The sequence below is a fragment of the Myodes glareolus genome, chromosome 2 (assembly GCF_982192425.1).
Source record: "Myodes glareolus chromosome 2, mMyoGla1.1, whole genome shotgun sequence".
NCBI classification, from domain to species: Eukaryota; Metazoa; Chordata; class Mammalia; order Rodentia; family Cricetidae; genus Myodes; species Myodes glareolus.
Window position 1 is genome coordinate 110,108,881 of NC_142027.1, and position 23,238 is coordinate 110,132,118.

General features: G+C 45.8%; 1 protein-coding gene across 7 annotated transcripts in view; it reads left to right on the forward strand.

Moving 5' to 3' along the window:
- Cux1 (cut like homeobox 1) overlaps nt 1-23,238 on the forward strand; it is a 325,002-nt gene that overhangs the window by 250,572 nt on the left and 51,192 nt on the right. For 3 of the 7 annotated variants that reach the window (XM_087903516.1, XM_087903517.1, XM_087903518.1), the window contains 9 exons: nt 2,213-2,271; nt 6,279-6,327; nt 8,293-8,389; nt 9,403-10,074; nt 11,161-11,226; nt 12,812-12,913; nt 14,194-15,029; nt 17,128-17,293; nt 18,010-18,066. In XM_087903516.1, coding sequence (XP_087759642.1) covers nt 2,213-2,271; nt 6,279-6,327; nt 8,293-8,389; nt 9,403-10,074; nt 11,161-11,226; nt 12,812-12,913; nt 14,194-15,029; nt 17,128-17,293; nt 18,010-18,066 — 2,104 coding nt within the window. The remainder of the gene's footprint in view (nt 1-2,212; nt 2,272-6,278; nt 6,328-8,292; nt 8,390-9,402; nt 10,075-11,160; nt 11,227-12,811; nt 12,914-14,193; nt 15,030-17,127; nt 17,294-18,009; nt 18,067-23,238) is intronic. The other 4 variants (XM_087903520.1, XM_087903521.1, XM_087903519.1 and 1 more) reach the window with 3 other exon arrangements.

Consider the following 23,238-nt stretch of genomic DNA (forward strand, 5'->3'; position numbering starts at 1 on the left):
GTTTTGTGTTTTGTTTGTTGGTTGGTTTTTCAAGACAGGGTTTCTCTGTGTTATAGCTCTGGCTGCCCTGGAACTCTCACTCTGTATACCAGGCTGGCCTTGAACTCACAGACATCTACCTGCCTCTGCCTCCCGAGTGCTGGGATTAAAGGCCAGGCGCATACAGTTTCCAGGCTGCTAAGATGGCTCAGCAGGTGAAGGTACTTTCCACACAAACCTGGCAACCTAAGTTCAATCCCCAGGACCCACATAAAGATGGAAGAAAAGACCAGACTCCACAAACATTGCCCTTTGGCCTCCACATACATACCATGGCACATGGGGCCCCACACATAAGTCACCCAAATACACGTATACACAGTACTAATAAAAACACAGATTCTAGTCACAACAGCTTTTTTCTTTGAAGTGAAATCTCATGTAGCCAACACTAGCCTCAAACTAATTTTGTAACTGAGAATGGCCTTAGACATCTGCCTCTCCTGTCTCTGCTTCCCGGGATTACAGGTATACACCACCATGCAGTTTGTGTGCTGCAGGGGATGGAACCCAGGGCTTCATGCACTCTGCCAACTGAACTATTTGTCCAGCCCCCTTTTTTATCAGCCCCATCACAGGGTAACCAACTGTGTAATCAACTTGGCAGTGACAAGAATCTCAGCCCTGGGAGGCCTAGAGGTACCTCCCACCAGTTCTTTCTTCATACGACACTTTGGCCCCCTGCAGCTGCTCTCATTTTATGGAGGAGAAACATATCATCTGCCCCAAAGATGCCTGGCTTATAAGAGACAGGCTGGCACTCATGCTGGTTGGCCTTGTTAGGCTGTGACACACCACATCTCTGTTCCTCTCTCTGCCTTCCTCCCTACTTTCTGCCATTCTCTGGAGGTGACTTGATGTGTGTGTTCACATCTGGCCTCTCCAAAACACTGCAGATAACACTTTTCAAGGGTGGGCGGTACATTAGTACTTCCTGCTATTTGACTGTAGGGAAAGGAATGAAATAATGACTTCTTTCAGAACACCTTCTGAGAGTCTTTTATGGGAAAATGAGCACCTACCACCCTCCATTTGATTGTCCCTGAGAAAACCATTATAACTTATAAAGTTAGCAAGAGATATTTAAAAGGGAATGAATGAAGTGGAGCAATTTTATGCGATGGGAAATACAGAACTTTGTCAACAGAGGCAATGGAAGAAAATGAGCTGAGTGGATGTAGATAAAGCAACAGTTTGCTTGGAACTCTAGCTAGGTTCTGATACACATAGACTTTGAGGCTGATGGGCCAAGTAAGCCTTTCCTCCTCAGGTTCTAGAATGTTTTCTACTGGTCTCAACCAGAACCCAAAGAGACACCTAGAAGCTCCATAAATAGTAAGTAAGATGCTAACTTCTGAGACCCTGGGATATTTTTCAGCTCAAACTTGGAAGCATGATAACTCACAAGGATCCTGCCCTGCAGACTCATGGCTTACCTGGAGTGGCCCCATTTCCCCAAGCCCTCAGAGGCATAAAACAGGTTTTGGAAGGAAGCAACTGAAACTTGCCACATGACCCTAGGAAAACTTGTTGGTATAAAGATAGCCGTGGAGGTGTCCCACAAGCTTACATAGTATTCTGGAGCACTTAAGCCTATCATCACTCTGGAAATACATTGTCTTGCCCCAGAGGGCAGTGGGGCCAGTCCCTGTCAGTCAGAGCCATTTCCACAAGAATAAAGCTGGTTTACAGTGAGCCACACCACAGACCTGGCCTCTGTTCCCCAGATCCTAATATCTAAGTCTCTCAGAGTGAACATGCTATTTTCCTGGTGCCTATTTAGCCTTCCACTGAATAGCTGAGGGCTGATTCCACCGAAATTGCAATTTTACCTGTACTCTCCAGGCAGTCAAACACATTTGTTCAAAAACCACATGATGCCTCTGGAATGTTAGGAACAGGGCTTACCCTGCTTCCATTTACTGGCATTTATGCACAGTAGGATTTTTCTGGCTTCATGAAACTTTTCCCTTCTATCACTGAGTTTTGCACTAAAACCTCTGCTTGTGTGTCCATGCACACACACATGTACACTCACATCAGGTCACAGAAAGAGAAGAAAAGCTGACTCCCATGTTGTTGGCTCCCTGAATACAGAGTTGCTCATAGGGATTGTAAAGATTGGCAACCTCCTTTAAGACATGGTTACTAATAAAAATCTTTCTGTTTTCAGCAACTGGAAGAAAAACTCAAAGGCCAGGCTGACTATGAAGAGGTGAAAAAAGAGCTGAAGTAAGTATGGAGAAGCATGGGCCTTCTAGGACTATCTACTGATGGGTGCAAAGTGGTACCCAAATCCAGAACCACCCAGAACTTTCTGTTCTCACTCAAGCCTCTTGCAGGGTTCTGTTGGTTTGTTGGTTGCGTGGGTGGGTGACTGATTGTTTTGTGATTGGGTCTCATGTAGTCCAGACTGGTCTGAAACTCCATATATATAGCCAAAGTGATCTTGAACTCCTGATCTTCCTGCCTCCACCTCCCAAGTGCTGGGATTACAGGCATGTACCACTACATCTGCTTTATGCTGTGCTATGGTAAAACCTAAAGCCTTGTGAATGCTAGGAAAGCAGCCTACCAGCTAAGCCACATCCCCATCCTTCTTTGGACTTTATGAGACTGCATTTAAAGTATTCCAGCATGCATGTAGCCAGAGCAAATGCCGCCTTACAGCAATTGTACAATCTGAGCTTGTTTCTCAAGTGTCAATCCCCCAAGCAGACACAGAGTAAAACATTTTTCCATTGAAATCTCAGGGCCTAATACTATAGGGCTTCCTGTACTCAGAACCACCCACCTTCTTCCAGATTCCATTCCCTGCCAGAAGCCAGTCTTCTTCAGTGCCAATACCTGCATTTGAAAGCCTAGAAGGTCCCTTCTGGCCCCTTCTACCTCTGACTCCTCCCCCTGAGCCTGCCTGGCATTCCCAGCTCACTTACCCTGTCCTGAGCCCCCATGTGCAGTCAGTACACAGGGCTCTCCCTTTGCCCCTACTTGGATATCTCCAAGAGTAGTCTATGCTGTGAGTAATCTCTGTAGGTGTCTGTCTTTGCATCATGATTTATAGTCAAGGTGGTGCCTCCAAGGCCCTTTTTGACCTCTCCCACCCCCACCCCAGCTGGACCATGTAGATGCCTTGCTCCTTTCATTTTACCTGGAATCCCTCCATATTATAATGTTCTTTTTCTTGTTACTATGACAAAATCCATAACAAAAACAAAAGCAACTTTAGGAAGGAAAGAAGGTCATATCTTGACTAAGAGTCAGAGGGTATAGTCCATGGTGTCAGGGAAGGCATGGTGGAGGAGCAAGAAGTGGCAAGACACAGTGCATCCACAGTCAGGAAGCAGAGAGAGGTGAATGCTGGTGCTCAGCTCACTTTCTTTTATTCAGTGCAGGTCTCAAGACCCAGGGATAGAGCCACCCATATTCACAATGAGTCTTCCACCTCAGTTAACCCAGTCTAGAAAGTCTCTCATAGATGAGTGCGGAAGTATGCCTCCTAGGTGATTGTAGATCCTGTCAGGTGTTGGACTCCACCTCTTGTCTATCTGGGGAAACCCTCTGCCTAGTCTGTGTCCCCTTCTTCCCAATGCACTTTCATTTTTCCAGTTACCCTCACTTTCATCTTCTGAGACAAGCCTACCCCCACAGATTTATTCTCTATAAATCCCAACCTCATTTTGCTTGCTTGTGACCTCCTTCAAACTTCTGGTGAGGCTCCTACATTGCTCCCCTCCACCTCTGTCCTCAGGACACTCTCCCTTTACAGGCTCTCCTCTACTCTCCTCTCCTCTCTCTCTCCTCTCCCCTCCTCTCTCCTCCCCTCCTCTCTTCTCTCTCTTCTCTGCTCTCCTCTCCTCTCTCCTCTCCTCTTCCCCTTTCTACCAGCAGCTCCTTAAATAAACCCCCTAAGCACCCCCCACCATTCCTGTCCTCATAAGCTCTGCACTCCCAACTCCACTTCCAGCTTAGTGACATGCATTTTTACCTGGTTTGTCCTTCTGTGACTTCCTTATTTGTCCTACCTTTTCCCAAATAAAACTGAAGAAGGACCAGTGATATAGCTCAGCCTGGACATCCTGAGTTCCATCACAAGAACCTACCATGGAAGGAGAAAACTGAAGTTCAAAAATTTTCCTCTGACCTCTATGCATGTAGTGTGGCACGTGTGTGCCCACACACTCACACACAAATAAGCAAACAAATAATAAATAGATGAATGACTTCAAGGTAAGCTAGGTGCATGGTATGGTGGTGCTTGCCTATAATATCAGCTCTCAGAAACCTAAGGCAGAGAATTATGAGTCCTGGGCCAACCTGGGCTACAAAAGCCTCGTGATTCTTCAAGAAAAAAAGGAAGGAAGAAACTACTTCTAGTTTTGAGCCAAAGAACGCAGCAAGCATGTTGACACGCATCTATAATAACAGTACTCAGGAGGACCAGAAGTTCAAGATCATCCTCAGCCACATAGAGAATTCAAGACCAGATGACTGTTTAAGATCTTGTCTCAAAAAGCAAAACAAAACAAACAAAAAGAAAAGCACTGTTGTGCAATTCTTGGCCCTACTGATACACACACACCTACCCCATGGCTAGACCCCTTCCTTCAAGCTCAGCCCCATGTTTGAGAATCTGTTTTTCCATGACTACTTCCCTCGGGTGACATTTTTAAATTTTTTTTTTTTTTTTTTTTTTTTTTTTTTTTTGGTAGGGCTCTCTATTATTTAGCTCTGGCTATTCTGGATTTACTATGTAGACTAGGCTGGCCTCCAACTCACAGATATACACCTGTATCTTCCTCCCAAATGCTGGAATTAAAGGTGTGTACTACCACACCCAACTGTTTTTAAAAATACTTTTTATTATTTATTGACAATTTCATACATTTGTACATGTATCTTGTCCTTGAAGGAACAGCCACTTGCACAGATTGCATAATCTGATCACTGTGAGCCTTGTTAATCCACATAGGTTTTAATTTTTTTGTTGCATTTATTTATTGTGTGTGTAGGTATACAGATGTAGAAGTTGTGTATGTAGATACACATGTGTAGTTGTATGTGTAGGCACACGTGTAGAAGTTGTGTGTGTAGATACATATGTGTGGTTTTGTGTAGGCACACCTGTGTAGAAGTTGTGTGCGTGGGTGGGTACACATGTGTAGAAGTTGGGAGAACTTTCAGGAGTCCGTTTTCTTCTATTTTGTGGGTCCTGAGATTGAACAAGGTTTAAGGCTTGGCAACAGGAGCATGGGTTTTAAAGAGAATATTTGGCACCTTCTCAGAACCCCATAGACTCATTTCCCCTCTTCTTCCTGGTCCTGGTAGAATGACACATTATAGCAGAAAAGAACATGGCAGAGCTAGGGAGAGGGCTCTGTGAAAACACGGACACTGTGTATAAGCATGAGGACCTGAGTTCCATCCCTAGTGTTCATATAAAATGCCAGACAGGACAGTATGTGCCTATAATTTAAGCACTAGGGAAGCAGAGTCAGGAGGACCCTTGACTTCACTGGCCAGTCAGTCTAGAGGAGACACTCAACATCAACCTCTGGCATCCAAATTGCATGTGTACACATATGTGAACACACATGTCTGTCTTACACACACACACATACAATGAGAGCATAAAAACATCAGATCCATGATTCTGATCTGCTTGTAACTCCTGGCTTGTTCAGACAGACCAGAGCCCCAGTGATCTATCTGGACACAGTCTTTATTGATTACTAAGGAGACAATAAAGCAGTTCTTTTGTCCTTCACCACATCTGGGGCTGCAGAGGTCTGTTCTCTTGATTCTAAGCCACCCCATCTCTTTCCTCATTTCTAAGCAAGCACCAGTTCCCAGAGAGCACATGAGCAGTGACCGTAGGTAATGAGTTCCTCTTTCTTCCCTCCCCTCATAGAACTTCCCATTTCCTATAAGCTTTACAAATCCATTCAGCTTGCAACAATGTGATATCTGTATTACACTGTAAAATGAGTCTTAGCAGACCTGGTGTGACTTGATATGGAGTGATTTACATGCTGGGCGAAAAAAAAACTTTTGTTAACCAACTGCTAGTTGAAGACTAGCTCTTCTAGAGGCATTATCAAATTCAATTTCTGCCAGGGAAGTTGTAAAGTTGTCAGTTCCTCTGTGCCTGCATAGCAGGAACCAGCGCGTTAATACCTATTGAGAGGCCACTAGTAAAAGGAGTAGTTGAAAGTAACAGCATGTCTTGCCTTTTTCAGCACCCTGAAGTCCATGGAGTTTGCACCATCGGAAGGAGCAGGGACACAGGTACACCAGCTCACTTTGTTCCAGGGTGGTAACAGCAGCTGCTGGTCACTGCTAGTCCCTGGGGCTCACATCTGCATCTCCATGTTGTTAAGAGGGGCCTCGTTTACAGCTGCCAAGTCCTTCCTCAAGAGCATTTCACCAACTGAGCCTGGTAGTGCATACCTGTCATGCCAGCACTTGGGAGGTGAAGGCAAAGGATCAGGAATCTGAGGTCAGCTTCAGCTATTCCATGATATACTGTCTCAACAACAATAAAAAGAAAATAGAGAAGGGGGAAAGGATGGATTAATCCTTGTAGTTGGTCCTGAGACTCAGTTGGTTAGGGTGCTTACCTAGTATCATGAAGCCCTTGTTCCATCTCCAGCACTGACAGAATAAATGGGGCATGGTTGATTAGGACTGTAATCCCAGGACTTTGTAGAGACAGGTGGCCAAAAGTTCTAAGTCTACCTTGACTACTTAGTGAGTTTGAGACCAATCTTGGGTCCATGAGACCATCTTTAAAAGCAGTAACAAGACTTGACTGAGTAAAAGCAAATCAGCCTCAGTAAAGAAAGGGCTAGTGTTTGCCAGGCTACTCAGTGGGCCCCGGGGATGCTGTGACTTCATTTGGGGCATATGCTGAAAACACAGATGAAAAATAATTTTAGGCTAGATATGATGACGCCTTTATCCAGCACCTGGGAGGTAGTGGCAGGCAGATCCTGTGAGTTCTAGGCCAGTCAGAACTACATAATATTATTCTGTCTGAAAAGTAATAACAAGGATAATTTCAGGGACTGGGTTACAAGTCAGTGGTAGCGTGTGTGTTCAATGTGTGTGAGTCCTTGGGCTAAATCCCAGCACCAAAAACAACATCAACAAATATTTGGGGTTGTGTTAAAGATCAACCCACAAAAAAGTTTGACCTGAAAATTAATCATGTACTGCCTTAGTGTTAACTCAGGGCACATATGACAGTGGTACCCTGTTATCTGGCAGCCAATTAAAGTTTACATCTCTAATATAATAATAATATCACATACCTGTAATACCAGCACTCATGAATACAGCCTGGAAGATCCAGAATTCAGGACCAACCTGGGCTGCATAGCAAGTCCAAGTCCAGCCTAGACTATGTGAGACCATGTTATATACATACAATATGTTAAATATATCATAAAGCCAGAAGTGACAGTGTATCCATAGTCCCAAATACTGTAAGACTGAAGCAAGATGATCACTTGAGCCCAGTACTCTGAGGCAAAAAAAGCAAAACAAAAGGAAAAGTTTTCTAAAATATATAAAACTTACATCAAAAGTATAGTCTTGTTCCCATTATCCAGAAGGCAGCTGCCATCTTCATGATGGACAAAAGAAAAACAAAAACAGATTCCTCATTGCTTTCTGACAGGGTCAGCAGCTTATCTTATTGCCAAATGATATCCATGCTTAGACTATGAGCATTTGGGAACTGCATAGAAAATAATTGTCAACTAGGAAAGTGGCTCAGCAGGTAATACACTTGTCCTGTCTGAGCCAGGAGTTCAAATCCCAGAACCCACCATGTAATTGCTAGGTGGGTGTGATGGCTTACCTGTAATTCTAGTCTTGGAAGGAAGAGACAAGGGATTCCCCAGAACAAGCTAGCTAGTGAGACTAGCTATATCAGCTAGCTCTGAGTTTTATTGAAAGACCCTTCCTCAGTCAATAAGGTAAGTGATTGAGGATGATGCCTGAGATCAACCGTGGGGCCTCTACATGCATGTGTGCCCACGTGCAGGTGTACATATCCAGACACCACACATGAAAAACAGGGGAAGGATATCTGAATCTAAAGACATGTTAACTTTTTGCAAAGACCTTGAGTTTTTTCCCCTTGTGAAAGTCAAGTCAGTGATACATGTTGCAGGGTCATGGAAGCTGAGTTGGGGAGTGGATGGGTTCAAGGTAGCCCCACGGTGATCCCTTCTCTGCCCTGTGCAGGACTCTACCAAGCCCCTGGAGGTTTTACTCCTGGAGAAGAACCGCTCGCTGCAGTCTGAAAATGCCACGCTGCGCATCTCCAACAGTGACCTGAGCGGTAGGTGGATGGGCATCACACACGTACTGTGCTTGGTTCGCTTCCAGGGGTCAAGGACAAGGAGGGTGAAACTTTTCATCTGGGTTTGTGTGTGCATGATGGGAGCGCCGCTGGGTGACCAGAGATTTGTTGGACTAACAACCCTGAGTGTAAACAGGATCCCACTCCCTTACCGCTTTGCCCCACCCCTTTCTGCAGCAAGATGTGTGTGCGCCGCCACAGCAAATCTACAGGGTCGGCTAGGGGCCTTATGGAAAGGTCCCAGGAGGGACACCCTAAGGATGTTGGCTTTCTAATCTTCTCCTAGTTGTTCTATGAACAGGCCAGGGGTAAAAGCACATTTGGTCTCCCTCTGGGTACTCTCCAGGGTGTGCTTTGAGAGGTCGCCGGCCCTCTAGTGGTACCTTTCTTTCTCCATGAGGTTTTCTTTGGGGACACAGTCCCTCCCCCATCTTTTGCCTCTCCTTTGCTCATCCTAAAATGGCAGAGTCACTGACTGCTTTTGGATTTAGCAGCTGGTCAAAGTGTGTAACTGTTATCTGGACTCCAGTAGCATTGCAGTTCTTAAAATGTGTGCGACTTCGATCAAGGGGACTCAATGGGTGCATCTGCCTCAGAGCATGTGGTGTGAGCGATCCCATGGGTCCCCAAGTGTCAGTGTTTGCTGGTCCTCAGGCAGAGCCTTTGGGAGTAACTGCGGTGCTAGAAGCCCCAAGACCTGTCACCTCTTTCTTATGTGTGTTACTAGAACCTTTGTCAAGGGGATTCTCCCGGCTGCAACGTACAAGAAAGGTGCAAACACGAATGCATGTGGCTTGTTTTGGGGGGCCTCATTTGGCTGATTCACAAATTCAATTGAAAAATAAACCAACACACCACTTTGGCCCTTGTTTTAAAAAAAAATTGAAAAGAAAAATCTGCACTTTTTTTGTGGGGCACACTTTGCATTCTGGTCTTGGTTTTTTTTCCCTTTTGAATCCCCCATAATGCATTCTGTTTGCCCTTCCTTGTAGGGTCAGCCAGGAGAAAAGGGAGAGACCAGCCTGAGAGTCGGCGCCCGGGACCCTTGCCGGCCTCCCCTCCTCCTCAGTTGCCCCGCAACACGGGGGAACAGGTTTCCAATACTAACGGTACACACCACTTCTCACCAGCGGGGTTAAGTCAAGACTTTTTCAGCTCAAACCTGGCCAACCCCAGCCTACCCCTGGCTTCTACAGGAAAGTTTGCACTAAATTCTCTTCTCCAGCGACAGCTAATGCAGTCCTTCTACTCCAAGGCCATGCAGGAAGCCGGAAGCACAAGCACGATTTTTTCAACAGGTCCTTACAGCACAAACTCCATATCTTCCCCAAGTCCATTACAACAAAGCCCAGATGTAAATGGCATGGCCCCATCTCCCAGCCAATCAGAAAGTGCTGGGAGCGTCTCAGAGGGTGAGGAAATTGATACAGCAGAAATCGCACGGCAGGTCAAAGAACAGCTGATCAAGCACAACATTGGACAGCGCATTTTTGGACATTACGTCTTAGGACTATCTCAAGGGTCTGTGAGTGAGATTCTGGCCCGGCCAAAGCCCTGGAATAAGCTGACTGTCCGTGGCAAGGAGCCATTCCACAAAATGAAGCAGTTCTTGTCTGATGAACAGAACATCTTGGCACTTCGTAGCATCCAAGGCAGACAGAGAGGTGAGACATGTCCATGTGTGCCTGGTACAGTGCTTAGTGCTGTGTGTGTGTGTGTGTGTGTGTGTGTGTGTGTGTGAGACAGAACATTTGTACATCACATCAGGTAAAGTGCTCTTCAGTACTACCCTATCTAGAGTTCAAAAGTCAGTCAGCAGGAGCTAGAAACCATTATATTCGGGAACTCTGACTTTGGAGAGTGTTGTCAGCACCTTGCACTCAGTAAATTCCATATTTCACTGCTCTGTGTTTAATTAGAGAAAGTTAGGTCATGTATGTCATCTGACAGGTTTAGCATCCCTGGGTCCACTTGGCATCAGGTGCTGGCTTCCCTCCAGGAGCAGCTCCTCAGGTGCCATCCAACTCTATCCCAATAGAACAAACAGCTGTAATCCTCACAAGGCACTGGCTCTGTGGGACGAGCCTGTTAAAGCTGCCCTCTGCCTCCTTCACCTTAGAACAGGTCCCATGAATGTCTTGCATCATTTATGTCCAATTAGTGATTTTTTTTTCAGTACCACAAACAAAACATGCCTACCTTCAATAAATGACACGAAAGTTTCATTCAGTTCCCCTTCCCACCACACCCTTCATAAAATGCTAGAAAAGTGAGACACTCCCACAGTGTGAATAGTTCCTCCTTAAGAACAGGGCTCCCTGGGCAGAGTCAGCAGTGACATAGAGGGACAGTGTTTTCAGTCACATTTGAAGTACCCTGAAATTTATACTAAAACTCAGAAAGAAGATAATGAACAAACAGTGCAAGTTTACACCAAGAATGCAGTGCTTTTCTTTTTTTAATGTTAACTGAAATTGGATGTCTTTGGATGATTAATGTGAGCACTATCATTGACTAGCAGGCAAGCACCTCTGCCTCCCTTTGCCCTTGCTAGTGGTGATTACTGTCGCCTCTCCTCTTAAAGTAGACCCAATGCCTGTAAGAAAGTTCTAGGAGCGCCCATATTGTGCAGGAAGCCTTGAGCCCTTTCTTTAGAGGCAAGTGGCTCAGCTCTCATGTCACACAGACCATGTCGTCAACGCCACCATCCCCCTGATTGTTTTGTTCTTACCGCACTTGTTTTTCAACAGAGAATCCAGGCCAGAGCCTGAACAGACTCTTTCAGGAAGTACCGAAACGAAGAAATGGGTCTGAAGGTATGTCTCAGGCAGGTGTTTCTCTTTGCAGTCAGTAACCTAGGAAGCAGCATGTCCTTAGCTGTGTATTTGGGTTAAAACTACGCATTGTAATTCTGGCCTGGAACCTGATGGAAAAACAGCTAGTAAGTATAAAACAAAGCACGGGTTCAGAGGCGCCCAGCCCTTTCCTGTTGAGCTGCCAAAGCTAGACAAGCCATACCCAAGGTCAGTCCCCTCAGCATCAATCCTCGGTTTCATTTCAGGGACACCATGCATGTTTTCTCAGGAGCAACTGACAGAACAATTGTGCTCTGAGAAAATTGGGTGACCATGTCAAACCAGATATTGCTGCTTCCTCAAATTTTTAATGCTGACATGTGTCAGAAATCCCATGATGTGTTCAGATTCCAAACAAAGCTGGTTCTTCCACAGGCATTGGTGAGCCAGTCTTCACCATACTTCTTTAAGTGGCTCCTTCCCAAAGTGTCCTCATTATTAAATTGCTTAATGTGACATGTCTACTGAGAAAGGTAGTGAACAATTATAATGTCTGGATAGCTTCCACAAAAATCTGGGCCCAACCCGTGAGTCCTTGTACCTTCAGGGCATCTGCACATGTATCTGCTATGCAGAGTACCACCATGTGACCAGAAGAATGCATTTGTGTCCTTAGGGATTTCAACAGGTTTTTTCTCCTTGTTGATAAATTTCAAAAACACAGTATGTTGTTATAAATCTAGAAAAGTTGATGTTCACCCTCATTCATCTTCACCTGTCATATCCCAGTGAGTGAGCCAGGATTGGTCTCACCCAGGGCTAGGGATGTAGCTCAGTCTCAATGGCAGAACATTTATCTAAAATCTCCTAGTGAAGGGCCAGGGACATTGCTCAGTGGATAGAGCACCTGCCTATAATCCCTAGTGAGAGGCTGGAGGCATGACTCAATTTGTAGAGCACTTGCCTAGAGTCCCCTAGTGAGGGACTGGGGACATGCCTTAGTGATTAAAGTGCCTACCTAGAATCTCCCAGGGAAGGGCTATGGCATGGCTCAGCAACAGAGTAATTACCTAGCATGCCTAAAGTCCTAAATTCAATCCCTAGTAATAGGAGCGTGTGTGTGCGCGCGCACACACACACACACACACACACACACACTAGGGAGTTCAGGCTCATCGTTTGCCTTTTGCCTTCCTCTCGTGTTTATGTTTAGGAAAAATAAATGTACAGAGCCAGAATGTAGTCCCAAGCCAAAGCTTTTTAATGAAAGGTTATGAAAAAGCATTGCCTTTCAATTTACTTTCTTTCCCTATGCTGTTTTAAATGATTTGTCTGATACTAACCCTTGGGCAGAGTCTAGCTCAGGTGTTAAGAAAGCCTATTCTCCCAGTAGAGTGACACTGACCTTGAGACAGGTTCACAGGAAACCTCTTGCCAGGCAGGTCCCACATCCATGCCACAAGATCACACTTGCAGCAATTTGGGATGAGTGGGAGACCATGCCTCACCTGGGGCCCTGGGTCAGAATGCCTTGGTGCATTGGTGCAGTGCTTATTTTCCATTTGAGAGCTGGCTTCAGTGTCATCACTGTGACTTCTCCCTGCAGGTAACATCACTACCCGAATCCGAGCATCTGAGACTGGTTCTGATGAAGCAATCAAGTCTATCCTGGAACAAGCCAAGAGGGAACTCCAAGTGCAGAAAACTGGTAGGGCTTCTATTTCCTCACACACTGTCTCCAGACAGGTGTTCTGGTCAATAGTAATTACATTACTTATCTTTTCTTTTCCTTTTAAATCGATACTGAGTTTATATCTTCATACATTAGGCATATGCAGAGGGAAGTATGATCTAGATTTGTGTTTCCTCTTTTGGGGGGAGCAGGGCAGTTGTTTTAGTTTTTGTACATGAGATAGGGTCTTCTATATAGCTTGAGCTCATGAGCCTCCTGTCTCTGCCTCCTCTTGAGTACTACATTTATAGGTATGTGCCACCATGCCCAGCTCTACTTTTAATATCACCTCCCCACTGCTAACTAGCCATACCCCAGTGCTCATTATAAGAGACTGTAATTGATTCATCAGAGACTCTAACTTCCAGTAGACATTAACAGAAATCGTGCTTCATGAGTTTGGCAAAACCAAGAGAGGTGTAGGTATGTGGTTCATGAAAGTTAGTATTTAAAATCCTCCAGAAAAGAAAGCCAGAGTGGATTAGGGTGATGGGCCACTTACCAAAAACGGTTTGAAGACCTGAGTTTGGATCCCCAGAACCAACATTAACAACCAGAGTGGCAGAAGCATCTGTAACCCTGCCCTCCCCGCTTGGGGATCTGGGTGGGGACAGGAGAATCCCTGGAATCTCACAGGCCAGACAACCTAATTAATACAACAACAGAGACACCATCTCAAACAAGTTGGAAAGACAAGGACCAACACCCAAGGTTGTCCTCTAATCTCCACAGGAGCTCTTTAGTATGTTCAACACACACACACACACACACACACAAGAAAGAGGTAACAGCAAGATGGCTTAGCAAGTGAAGGCCCTTGCCGCCAAGACTGACAGCCTGAGTTTGATCCCTGGCACCCACATGGTAGAAGAGAACTGACTCATGCAGTTTGTCCTCTGACAAACTATCATGTTTATCTATTGTGTACCACATATATGTGCACCCACATACATACACATAAAATAAATAAATGTATTTTTTTTAATGTAAAAAAGAAAGCCAGGGTAGAAGCGAGTCCCCATTGATCATCCACCATGGTTGAAAAGCCAGCTACTATGCCACAAAGACAGTAGGCCATGTCAGTCCTTTGTGTTCCCCCCTCTAACAAGGTGTACAGATATTTCCATGTTTCATTGATGATGAGGTATCAGAGAAGTAAGTAGCACAGTGACTGCACTAGACCAGTAGGTGGGATGAAGCCCATGGCTGCCAGGAACCATCCTACCACAACTTCACCCTGTGTGTATTTTTTACAGCTGAGCCAGTCCAGCCATCTTCCACATCCAGCAGTGGGAACTCTGATGATGCCATCCGCTCCATCCTACAGCAGGCCCGCCGGGAAATGGAGGCCCAGCAAGCGGCCCTTGACCCTGCCTTAAAGCCAGCACCACTGTCCCAGCCTGACCTCGCCATCCTCACTCCCAAGCTCTTGTCTGCCTCACCCATGTCTACTGTGTCCACTTACTCTCCTCTTGCCATCCCCCTGAAGAAAACCCCTGCAGCACCTGAGGCCAGTACCTCGACCTTGCCCAATGCCCCAGCCCTCAAAAAGGAGGCTCAGGATGCACCTGGGCTGGACCCTCCAGGATCAGCTGATGCTGCCCAGGGGGTACTGCGACAGGTGAAGAGTGAGCTGGTCCGTGGCAGCACCTGGAAGGATCCTTGGTGGAGCCCTGTACAGCCTGAAAGAAGAAATCTCACCTCTTCCGAAGAGACCAAGGCTGATGAAGCAGCTGCAAGTGGGAAAGAAAAGGTAACCAGTAGCCAACCTCGGGCTGAGCGCAGCCAGCTTCAGGGACCCTCATCATCAGCAGAGTACTGGAAAGAGTGGCCCAATGCTGAGTCGCCATACTCCCAGAGCTCAGAGCTGAGCCTTACTGGAGCCAGCCGCAGCGAGACACCCCAGAATAGTCCTCTGCCCTCCTCTCCAATCGTGCCCATGGCAAAGCCAGCAAAGCCCTCAGTACCCCCACTGACTCCTGAGCAATACGAGGTCTACATGTATCAGGAAGTGGACACCATTGAGCTCACCCGGCAAGTCAAAGAGAAGCTGGCCAAGAATGGCATTTGCCAGAGGATCTTTGGGGAGAAGGTAAGGGCCCTCACTGTTAGGGGAGAGCATGGCTTTCCATCTCTTTTTGGGTCTGAGGACCAAGTGTCCACCCTGCACAGCATGGCCATCATAGGAGTATTAGATGTCACGGACTCCCAGAATTCTAGAGGCCACACACTTTGTGCCAACCTGTATATCCCAGCTGTCCTGCTTAGTAACTGGTAAATGGACATGCAGCAGATGAAGAAGCATGGTCCATTAGCATCTGCATGCAGCAAGCTGGCAGGTGACCCTGTACCTGCCCTGCCTCTAAGGCCACATACAGTGTAGAGATAACCTCTGCAAGCCATTCTGGCCCTAAAAGTTCTGATAGGATCATATCATACAGAAATGAGCAGCCTTCTGAGAACCAAAACACACGTGAAAGTAAAAAGCTGCACAGAAAATAATTGTTCCTTGGCTGTTTTGTTGGATTTTTCTTTCTTGTGTTTGTTTGTTGCGTTTCATTGTTGTTTTGAGAGGGGGTTATTTTTAGTTTATGTTATTTTTTGAGATAGTGTCTCCCTATGTAGTCCTGCCTACCTAGAACTCATTGTATAGCCCAGCCTGGCTTCACCCTAGCAGGAATCCTCCTACCTATACCTCCCACATGCCACAGTTACAGATGTGTGCTACTGCTCAGCTCCTAGTTGTTCCTTTCTCTGCACTACGAGGGCCTACAGAACCACTGAGAGCATCACACACCATCTCTTCCTACCTCATGAAAGTGTAATCACTTATGGATGAGCTTCTAGACCTATCTTGTGGCAGATTCAGGATAAACAGGATTTACCACGCCTATAAAATCTAAAATAAATATAATAACCTATATCATTAGAGAGTAAACCATGAGTTACTGAATATAAAGAGAAGTCCTCCCTTCTGGTGATGCCCTCCCAGCCCTTTTGGACACCCATCCCTCCCCACCCAGTCCCTCTCTGTCTCATCTCTATGTTGACCTTGAACTCTATAGTCTGTTTATGGCTTCCTTGTCCCAACTTTGCAATGAGTGATGGAGGTGCATAGACATGAGGATGTGAATTGAAAGTCCCTGGAGAATCTTAAGTGCAGCATTATAAAAATAAAATTTGTGAACATTTAAATAGGCATTTTGTGCTCCCACCTTAAATTTAGCAGACTTAATAATGTTGAATTTGTTTGGCCCATGAGTGCTGCTTATTCTGGAACTGGAAAACTTTGCAAAGTGATGGGATGAGGCCTCTAAATATCTTTGGGCTACATCTGTGCCCTGGGGGGTGTTTGTGCCCATACATATGTATGGCCATATGTGAGAGGCAGCAGCCTGAGTGCGTGCATGCAAGTTGTCGGTCGTCTGCTGCTCAGTGTTGCTCCCACACTGGCTCCCTGTCCCCACCAGCTCTCCTCTGGTCAACCTGTAAGCAGGGTACAATCAGAGAGAATGACCTTTTATAAATGCTCTTTTGGCACTGTGTCAATACAGGAGCATAGGAGTATCTCTCAATTCCAGTGAGCTCTTATTCCAGTATCCCAGCCTGTCCTGATTAACACCAGGCAAAGGGCAAGATGCTCTGAAGTGTCTGCTCCTCAGTTTTCAAGGACACAACCTTGCAGCCTCTGCAGGGTTCAGACCCTAGAGAAAGCTGATCCCTTCCTTTCACACCCTTTTCTAATAAGAGCTGTAACTACCCTTTCTCCTTTTTGTTTTTTGATCATGCTGGGGATGAAAACCAGGCCTTGCATGGGTTAGGCACATTCCAAGCCCATCACTGGCAGATTTTAGATCACACCCTCAGCCTCTCAATAGCAGATTCAAGGCAGGTGCCTTGCTGCTGAGCCACATTCCCAATAGAAATTGTGATTATAATCATTTCTTTTGCCCAGAACCCCTGCCCTGTCCCAAGACTATATCCTACCAGTAATCTGCTAAAATTGACACCTGCAAATTGTCACCATGCACTGGGCTGTGATTTTGTGCTCAAGAGTCTACCAGTGCACTTTGTATGTGGCTTCATCTCCTCCAGGCCTCACAGGGCCACATATATGTCTCTAAGGCACCTTGCAGCATCATGCTGATTTCTGGAAACTGACAATTGTTTTTCTTTGTTTGCTTCTTCAGGTACTGGGCCTGTCCCAGGGCAGTGTCAGCGACATGCTTTCAAGGCCAAAGCCATGGAGCAAACTGACCCAGAAAGGCCGAGAACCCTTCATCCGGATGCAGCTCTGGCTGAATGGAGAGCTAGGCCAGGGTGTTCTGCCTGTGCAAGGGCAGCAACAAGGGCCAGGTGAGAGCAGCCAACTACCCTTTGCAAGAGCCTGACAAGGACATCCTCCATCTATGGGCTTTGTTTTGATTTGGTTTGGATTTTGGGGTTTTTTGTTTGTTTCTTTCTTTCTTTCTTTTTGTTTTGGTTTGGTTTGGTTTTTTGTAGTTTTTGAGGGAGTATGGGGAGTGGTAAGATAGAGTCTGTTTATATTTTCGAGGCTGACCTCAAACTTACTATGTAGCCCAGACTAGCCTTAGACTCACTGTGTAGCCAAAGCAGACCTTAAGCCCATGATCCTCCTGCCTCAACTTCCCAAATGATGGAAAGACAAATGTGTACCCACACCTGTCTCCATCTTTAGGTTTCAGGAATAAAGAAAATGAGCCCTGCTAATTTTATAAGCAGCAGAAAATTAGTTACCAATTAAGAAAATGCTGTTTATATGTAAATATAGGTAAAAGTCAAGTACCTTTACTGGGGAACTGAAAAGGAAATCTAGCCAGGGTAACTTCAGAAGTGAAAGTGTCACAGGCAGTGGTTTCTGCTACCTTAAAGTGAGACTTCTGGCACTTTAACAGACTTGAGCAACCCTCATCCCAATCCAGCATCCTGGTCCTCAGCTTGACAATAAGCCTCCCTCCCTCTGAACTCCTACTGACCCTCCTAGTATCTTTTGTGCAGTTGGGAAGCTTCAAGCCCTGTTTCCTATGTAACGGTGCCTTTTTCTTCCACAGTCCTCCACTCAGTGACATCTCTGCAGGACCCCCTCCAGCAGGGCTGTGTAAGCTCAGGTAACTAGCCACTCATGTTTATTTGCTAGCACCTCTGCTCTGGAAATCTGTGATCTGGGAGTAACTGTCCCATTTCTAACCTTAGCAAACAGTTGTCTCTCCCGCTCCACCATGCCATTGTGTAAATAGAATCATGCAAAACATGACTGTTAAGAATTAGCTTCTACTAAACAAAGTGTCCTGGAGATCCACTGACCTGATGTGCAGCAGTAATTTCTCCTCCTGCCTGAGAAGTATTCCTATGGTATGGTTATAGCAAAGTTTGTACTGCAATGAGGCTATCTCTAGGTTGTAGCAATTATTCATAGACTTGGCATGGCAGTAAAAAGAGAGTATGCAGTGTCCTGCTTTCCTGAACTTGATTTCTGGGGGCAGTAGTAGAATTGGCAGCTAAGGAGTGATACCAATAAAATCCATGCCTTTACTGGATCTCTTCATTGTTTTATAAGTATGAAGCTCTGTGTTTGAGGCTGGGGTCTATTGGAGGCAAGTTTCACAGTCAGGGGATCTCAGTCTAGCAGGAGAGACAAGGCACAGCCATCACTGACCCAGGAGTCATGGGAGGGAATATCTCTTCCATCTGGAGCACCAGAGTAGAGAAGCCAAGGACAAGTAGCTTCAGCAACAGTTAGAATGAGATTCAATGGATACTCAGTGAGGGTTCAGAAGGGGCCAAGATTGAAAGTAAAGGATGGGAGCAAGTAGGGATGGCAGCAGCTACAGACCATGAAGCTTAGGCTACTTTCTACTGATTCCAAAAACTGGGAAGGTCTCAGAGGCATCTGATAGAGCTGTTATCTATTCCCTCAGGTCCCTGGCCACAGTGGCCAGATGCATGCATGCCCTGACCACAGCCATTGTTCCCAGGCTCTCATCACTGCCTTTTTACACTGAGCCCAAAGTCAGTCCAGCTTTCTTTCCCAGCTCCGAGGAACAGCCGGCAGTGTGAGCCGTTTCTTTTTTCTCTATTTTTCTAAACATGTTGATTAGTCTCCGTATCCCATTGATTCATTGAAAACACAAACAAAGCTAAGTGAGGAACGAGCGCAAAGCCTGTCAGCTTGCCAGAAGGGAGGACACATGTGCATAGAGGGGAACAGCTGGACAGCTTTAACAGTAGCTGCTGCTGCTGCAAGATCCCAAACACATTCTCCCTCCCCAACATACATACACAGAATCAGGGTGCTGCAGTGACCTCAAAGCTCTCCCTTGAAGGTTTTATGGGTTTTAGGTATTTGGCTTTGTTTGGTCCATAATGGGAAATAGAGACTGACAGATATACTGGGGAAATTACCAGCACTCTTTCTCTCCAACTCACACTCAGAATTTAGGAGGGAACGTGGCTAAGTTGGTTGTGCTGCACTTCTGTGGGTATTTGTGTGGTAAAGTGGCCTGGCCTCCTACTCCAGTGAGAAGTCAGCTTTCCTTCAACTACTGCTCATTCCAGGCTAGACCAAGCTTGTTGTGGCAGAGCTGATGCTTTACTGATAAAAGCCTTTCACTCTAAACACTAAATACAACACTAAATGCCCCTCGGCACCATATCTCTTAGAATCCTGACCAAAACTTTTTCCGTGTATCTCAAAGGGGTTTGTTTTTAATGGGTGTGTGTGACAGCATGTATGTCAAAATCAGAGGACAACTTGTGGAAATTGTTTCTTTCCACACTGTGAGTTCCAGGGATTGAACTCAGGTCATCAAGTTTAGTGGCAAGCATTTTTACCAACTGAGCCATCTTATTGACCCCATCCTTTTATTCCCACTCCAAGACAGGGTCTCATATAACCCCAGCTAGCCTCAAACTCACTATGTAGCAAAAGATGACCTTGAATTTCTGCTCCTTCTGCCCCTACCTCATTAGTGCTTGGATTACAGTCATACATCACCACACCCAGTTTATGCATTGCTGGGGATTGAACCCAGGACTTTCAGCATGCTAGGCAAACACTATATCAACTGAGGTACATCCCCACCCCCCAAAATTGGAATTATTTTGTAATGATAGTATTGGTAAATCCTTGTGATGAATGACTAGAAAATTCTAGAACTTTGACAGCTTTTATCATTGTTTCCTCCAAAAGAACGCTCTAGTTTGGAGAACCTCATAAAATTCTGATTACCTCTTTTGCCATGGCTACTATGGAACCCATTTCAAAGGTATATCAACTGAGAAAGATATTCTGCCCCTCACAGATCCCTGACAGCTGTACCTGGAGGTACACAGCATGGCCCGGTCAGTTCATGGACAGTGGTGGGTCTCACTTCTCTCCCCAGGGTATAGGAACATGGAAGGACCTGCCGTCTATCTACTTGGTCAGTTGTACCTTCAGTGAGGTTTCCCAGGTCATTGCACAGATCGAGGGCCTAAACAGAAGGCTCTGTGCTTGGTTGTCAAAGCCCTCCTTGACAAAGGACAAAGTGCTGGCTAGGGACCCTTCTCCTTGCCAAAGAACTCCAACCTGGAGCTGGAGACGTGATTCAGTTGGTAGAATTCCTACCTAGCATGCCTAGCCCTGGGTTCCATCCCAGTACGACATAAAGCATTGAGGAGTTAGTGAGGGTCAGGAATTCTCATACACCAATCTTTCTGGTGAGGAGAGGCCCAAGTTCCAAGTTTCTTAGTGGATGTGAACCTTGAGGCACAAAGAAAATTTAATGTCATTTTCAATTACCAGTGTTGCTCCATGGTTACCTCTGTGTGGGGGAAATGGGGTGCCCAGGTCTGTGGTCAACTTTATATGTCATTCCATTTGAGTTGCCAACCTTGTTTTTTCACACAGTGTCTTTCCCTAGAATCTGGGGCTCATCAGCTGGGCTAGTGTAGCTGGCCAGAGAGCCCTACCTTCTCAGTGCTAGAATTACAACGTGCACCAAGGCACTTAGCTTTTTCACATGGATTCTCGGGGTTAAGGGAGCACACACACTAGAGAGCATCTGCTAACCTTATGTAGTATTTCCTTTTTACTTCTTAAAACTAACTTCTGCAGTTGCTTAGACTGATTCATCTTTCATCCTCTACAGAAGGAGATGAGAGGTAGCTCTGAAGGGAAGGAAGAGGCCCTCCCATGGTGACAGAAATTGTGGCATGCTGGAGGGCTCGTACAAGAGCTGTCTGTCCCCTCAGCTTGGGAACTTGTTGATACGGGAGCCTTTCATGACTATAGCTAACAAGGTGTTCTGCCTGCTTTTTTCATACTGGCTTCTGGCAGATCTTGTCAAAGTGTACAAGTGAAATGACAGCTCATTTTCCATAGATTAGGCACAAAATGCTCAGTTTTTTCCCAGCACTCTGGGTGGTCAGGAAGAGTGGCTCCCAAGTCATGTCTGTCCATGAAGAGTCATGCAACTCCATGGCGCCATTGTCCATCAACAGAGTGTCAGCTGTCCTTTAGAGGGGACAGCTGCTACAGGCTGGCTAGGGTATGGAAAGTCCAGCTAAGACATCCACAGCTGTGTAGGTGATATTCCTCATAGCATGGTAGCCCATATCCTTCATGGTGTGCATCCTGACACTTGCTTGAGCTGCTGGGAAGCCCTGTTCAAGGAGCTTCTTCTCTCAGACCCAAACAGCAGGATTCTGCTGCAGTCTGTCCTTGACTAAGCAGCCAGTTCTTGGCACTTGGCTGACTTGAAAGAGGTGACAGAGAGAATTGGTGGCAGCCTCAGAAAAGTTCATGAAACTGAATAGAGGAGACAGAATTCCTCATGAATACACCAGATTCAAGTTACATTTTCCTTCTCTTTGCTCCAAGAATGTCATGAGAGCAACTGGTTTTATCCAGACAGAATGCTTCTGGCTACATTCATGTAACTGTATTTGTATATAACCACTTATACATAGCCTCATATGTATAGATCAAACAGAAAAGAAAAACCCAGGGCCTCGTGAGATAGTTCAGTCAGAAAAGAGCTTTCCATGCAAACACGACGATCCAAGTGCACTCCCCAGAACCCACCTGGAAAAGCTAGATTTGGTGGTGCAAGCTTGTAAATCCCAGTGCTTGGTGGGCAAAGACAGGAGACTCTCTGAGTTCCAGGTCAGTGAGGGATTCTGTCTCAAAACAGAAACAAAACAAGTGAGGAGCAGCACCCATGGTTGTCCTCTGGCTGTTCACATGCATGTGCATCCTATACATATGGGCATACATGTGATATACCCACTCACAAAGAAAAAGACCTGAAATTCCATGAATGATCTGAAAAGATTCCATACATGGCCACTGCCTTACTGCCTGAAATGTTAGCCTATGGTTCCATCAAGATGGTAGCCCATTCAATTCTCTCCTTGTTGGCAGCCTGCCTTGAGTCATTTTTATTTTATTAGATGTAGCATATTATAGGGACTCTCCATTCTGAGGCCAAAGGGGAAAATTCTGAATTTGGGCTATTGTATGGCACATCAGAAGGTCCCTGCAACTTTGCCATGAAAAGTGATGGAATCAGACAATAAAATGTTTCAGGTAGGGAACAAACGTGAACACATGAGAAGCAACTAGTTCAGAAGCCTTCTTAACAGCAGGAGAAAAGTACATGGTGAAAGCATGTTGTCCTCTCTTCCTGTAGAACACTCTTGCTGTTTCTTGCAGGTTTCCTTATTTGTATATGTGTGTTGTATTTGGAACTAAAACATACCTCAGCTCCTCACTGGGGGATTTTAGGCAAGTGCTCCACCACTGAACCACACCCCCAGCCCTTGAAAGAGATTCAGACTGGTTTCTAAACAGTGACATCCCTTAGCCTAGTGGAGAGCAAGCAGGATGGTGTGGTGAGCTTCTAGCCAGTGCTGACTCATCCTGCCTCTGCCTCTTAGTACCTGTGTGACCTGGGGCAAAGCAACTCAACCTTCCTGTTCTGCTTCTTCAGCCCTACCTCCTAGACTATGAGGAGACCTGAATGGCTTTAGGTATAATGCTTTTAGAGCATGGAAGCAAGTACTGTTTAAATGTTGGCTTTCCAGGTGGGATGTGTATCTCAGCTCAGTGATAGAGTACTTGCCTAGCATACAGGAGTCCCTAGACTCCATCTGAGCACAAGTAAATGAAAGAATGCCTTTCTTCAATCACCACTACAACCTCTTGAGCTTCAAAAGAACAGTTACAGCCAGCAGTCAGCACGCAGAGTTGAACAAAGGAGTCTGGAAAAGGTATTGCCATTAAGGGTGAACATGACCAG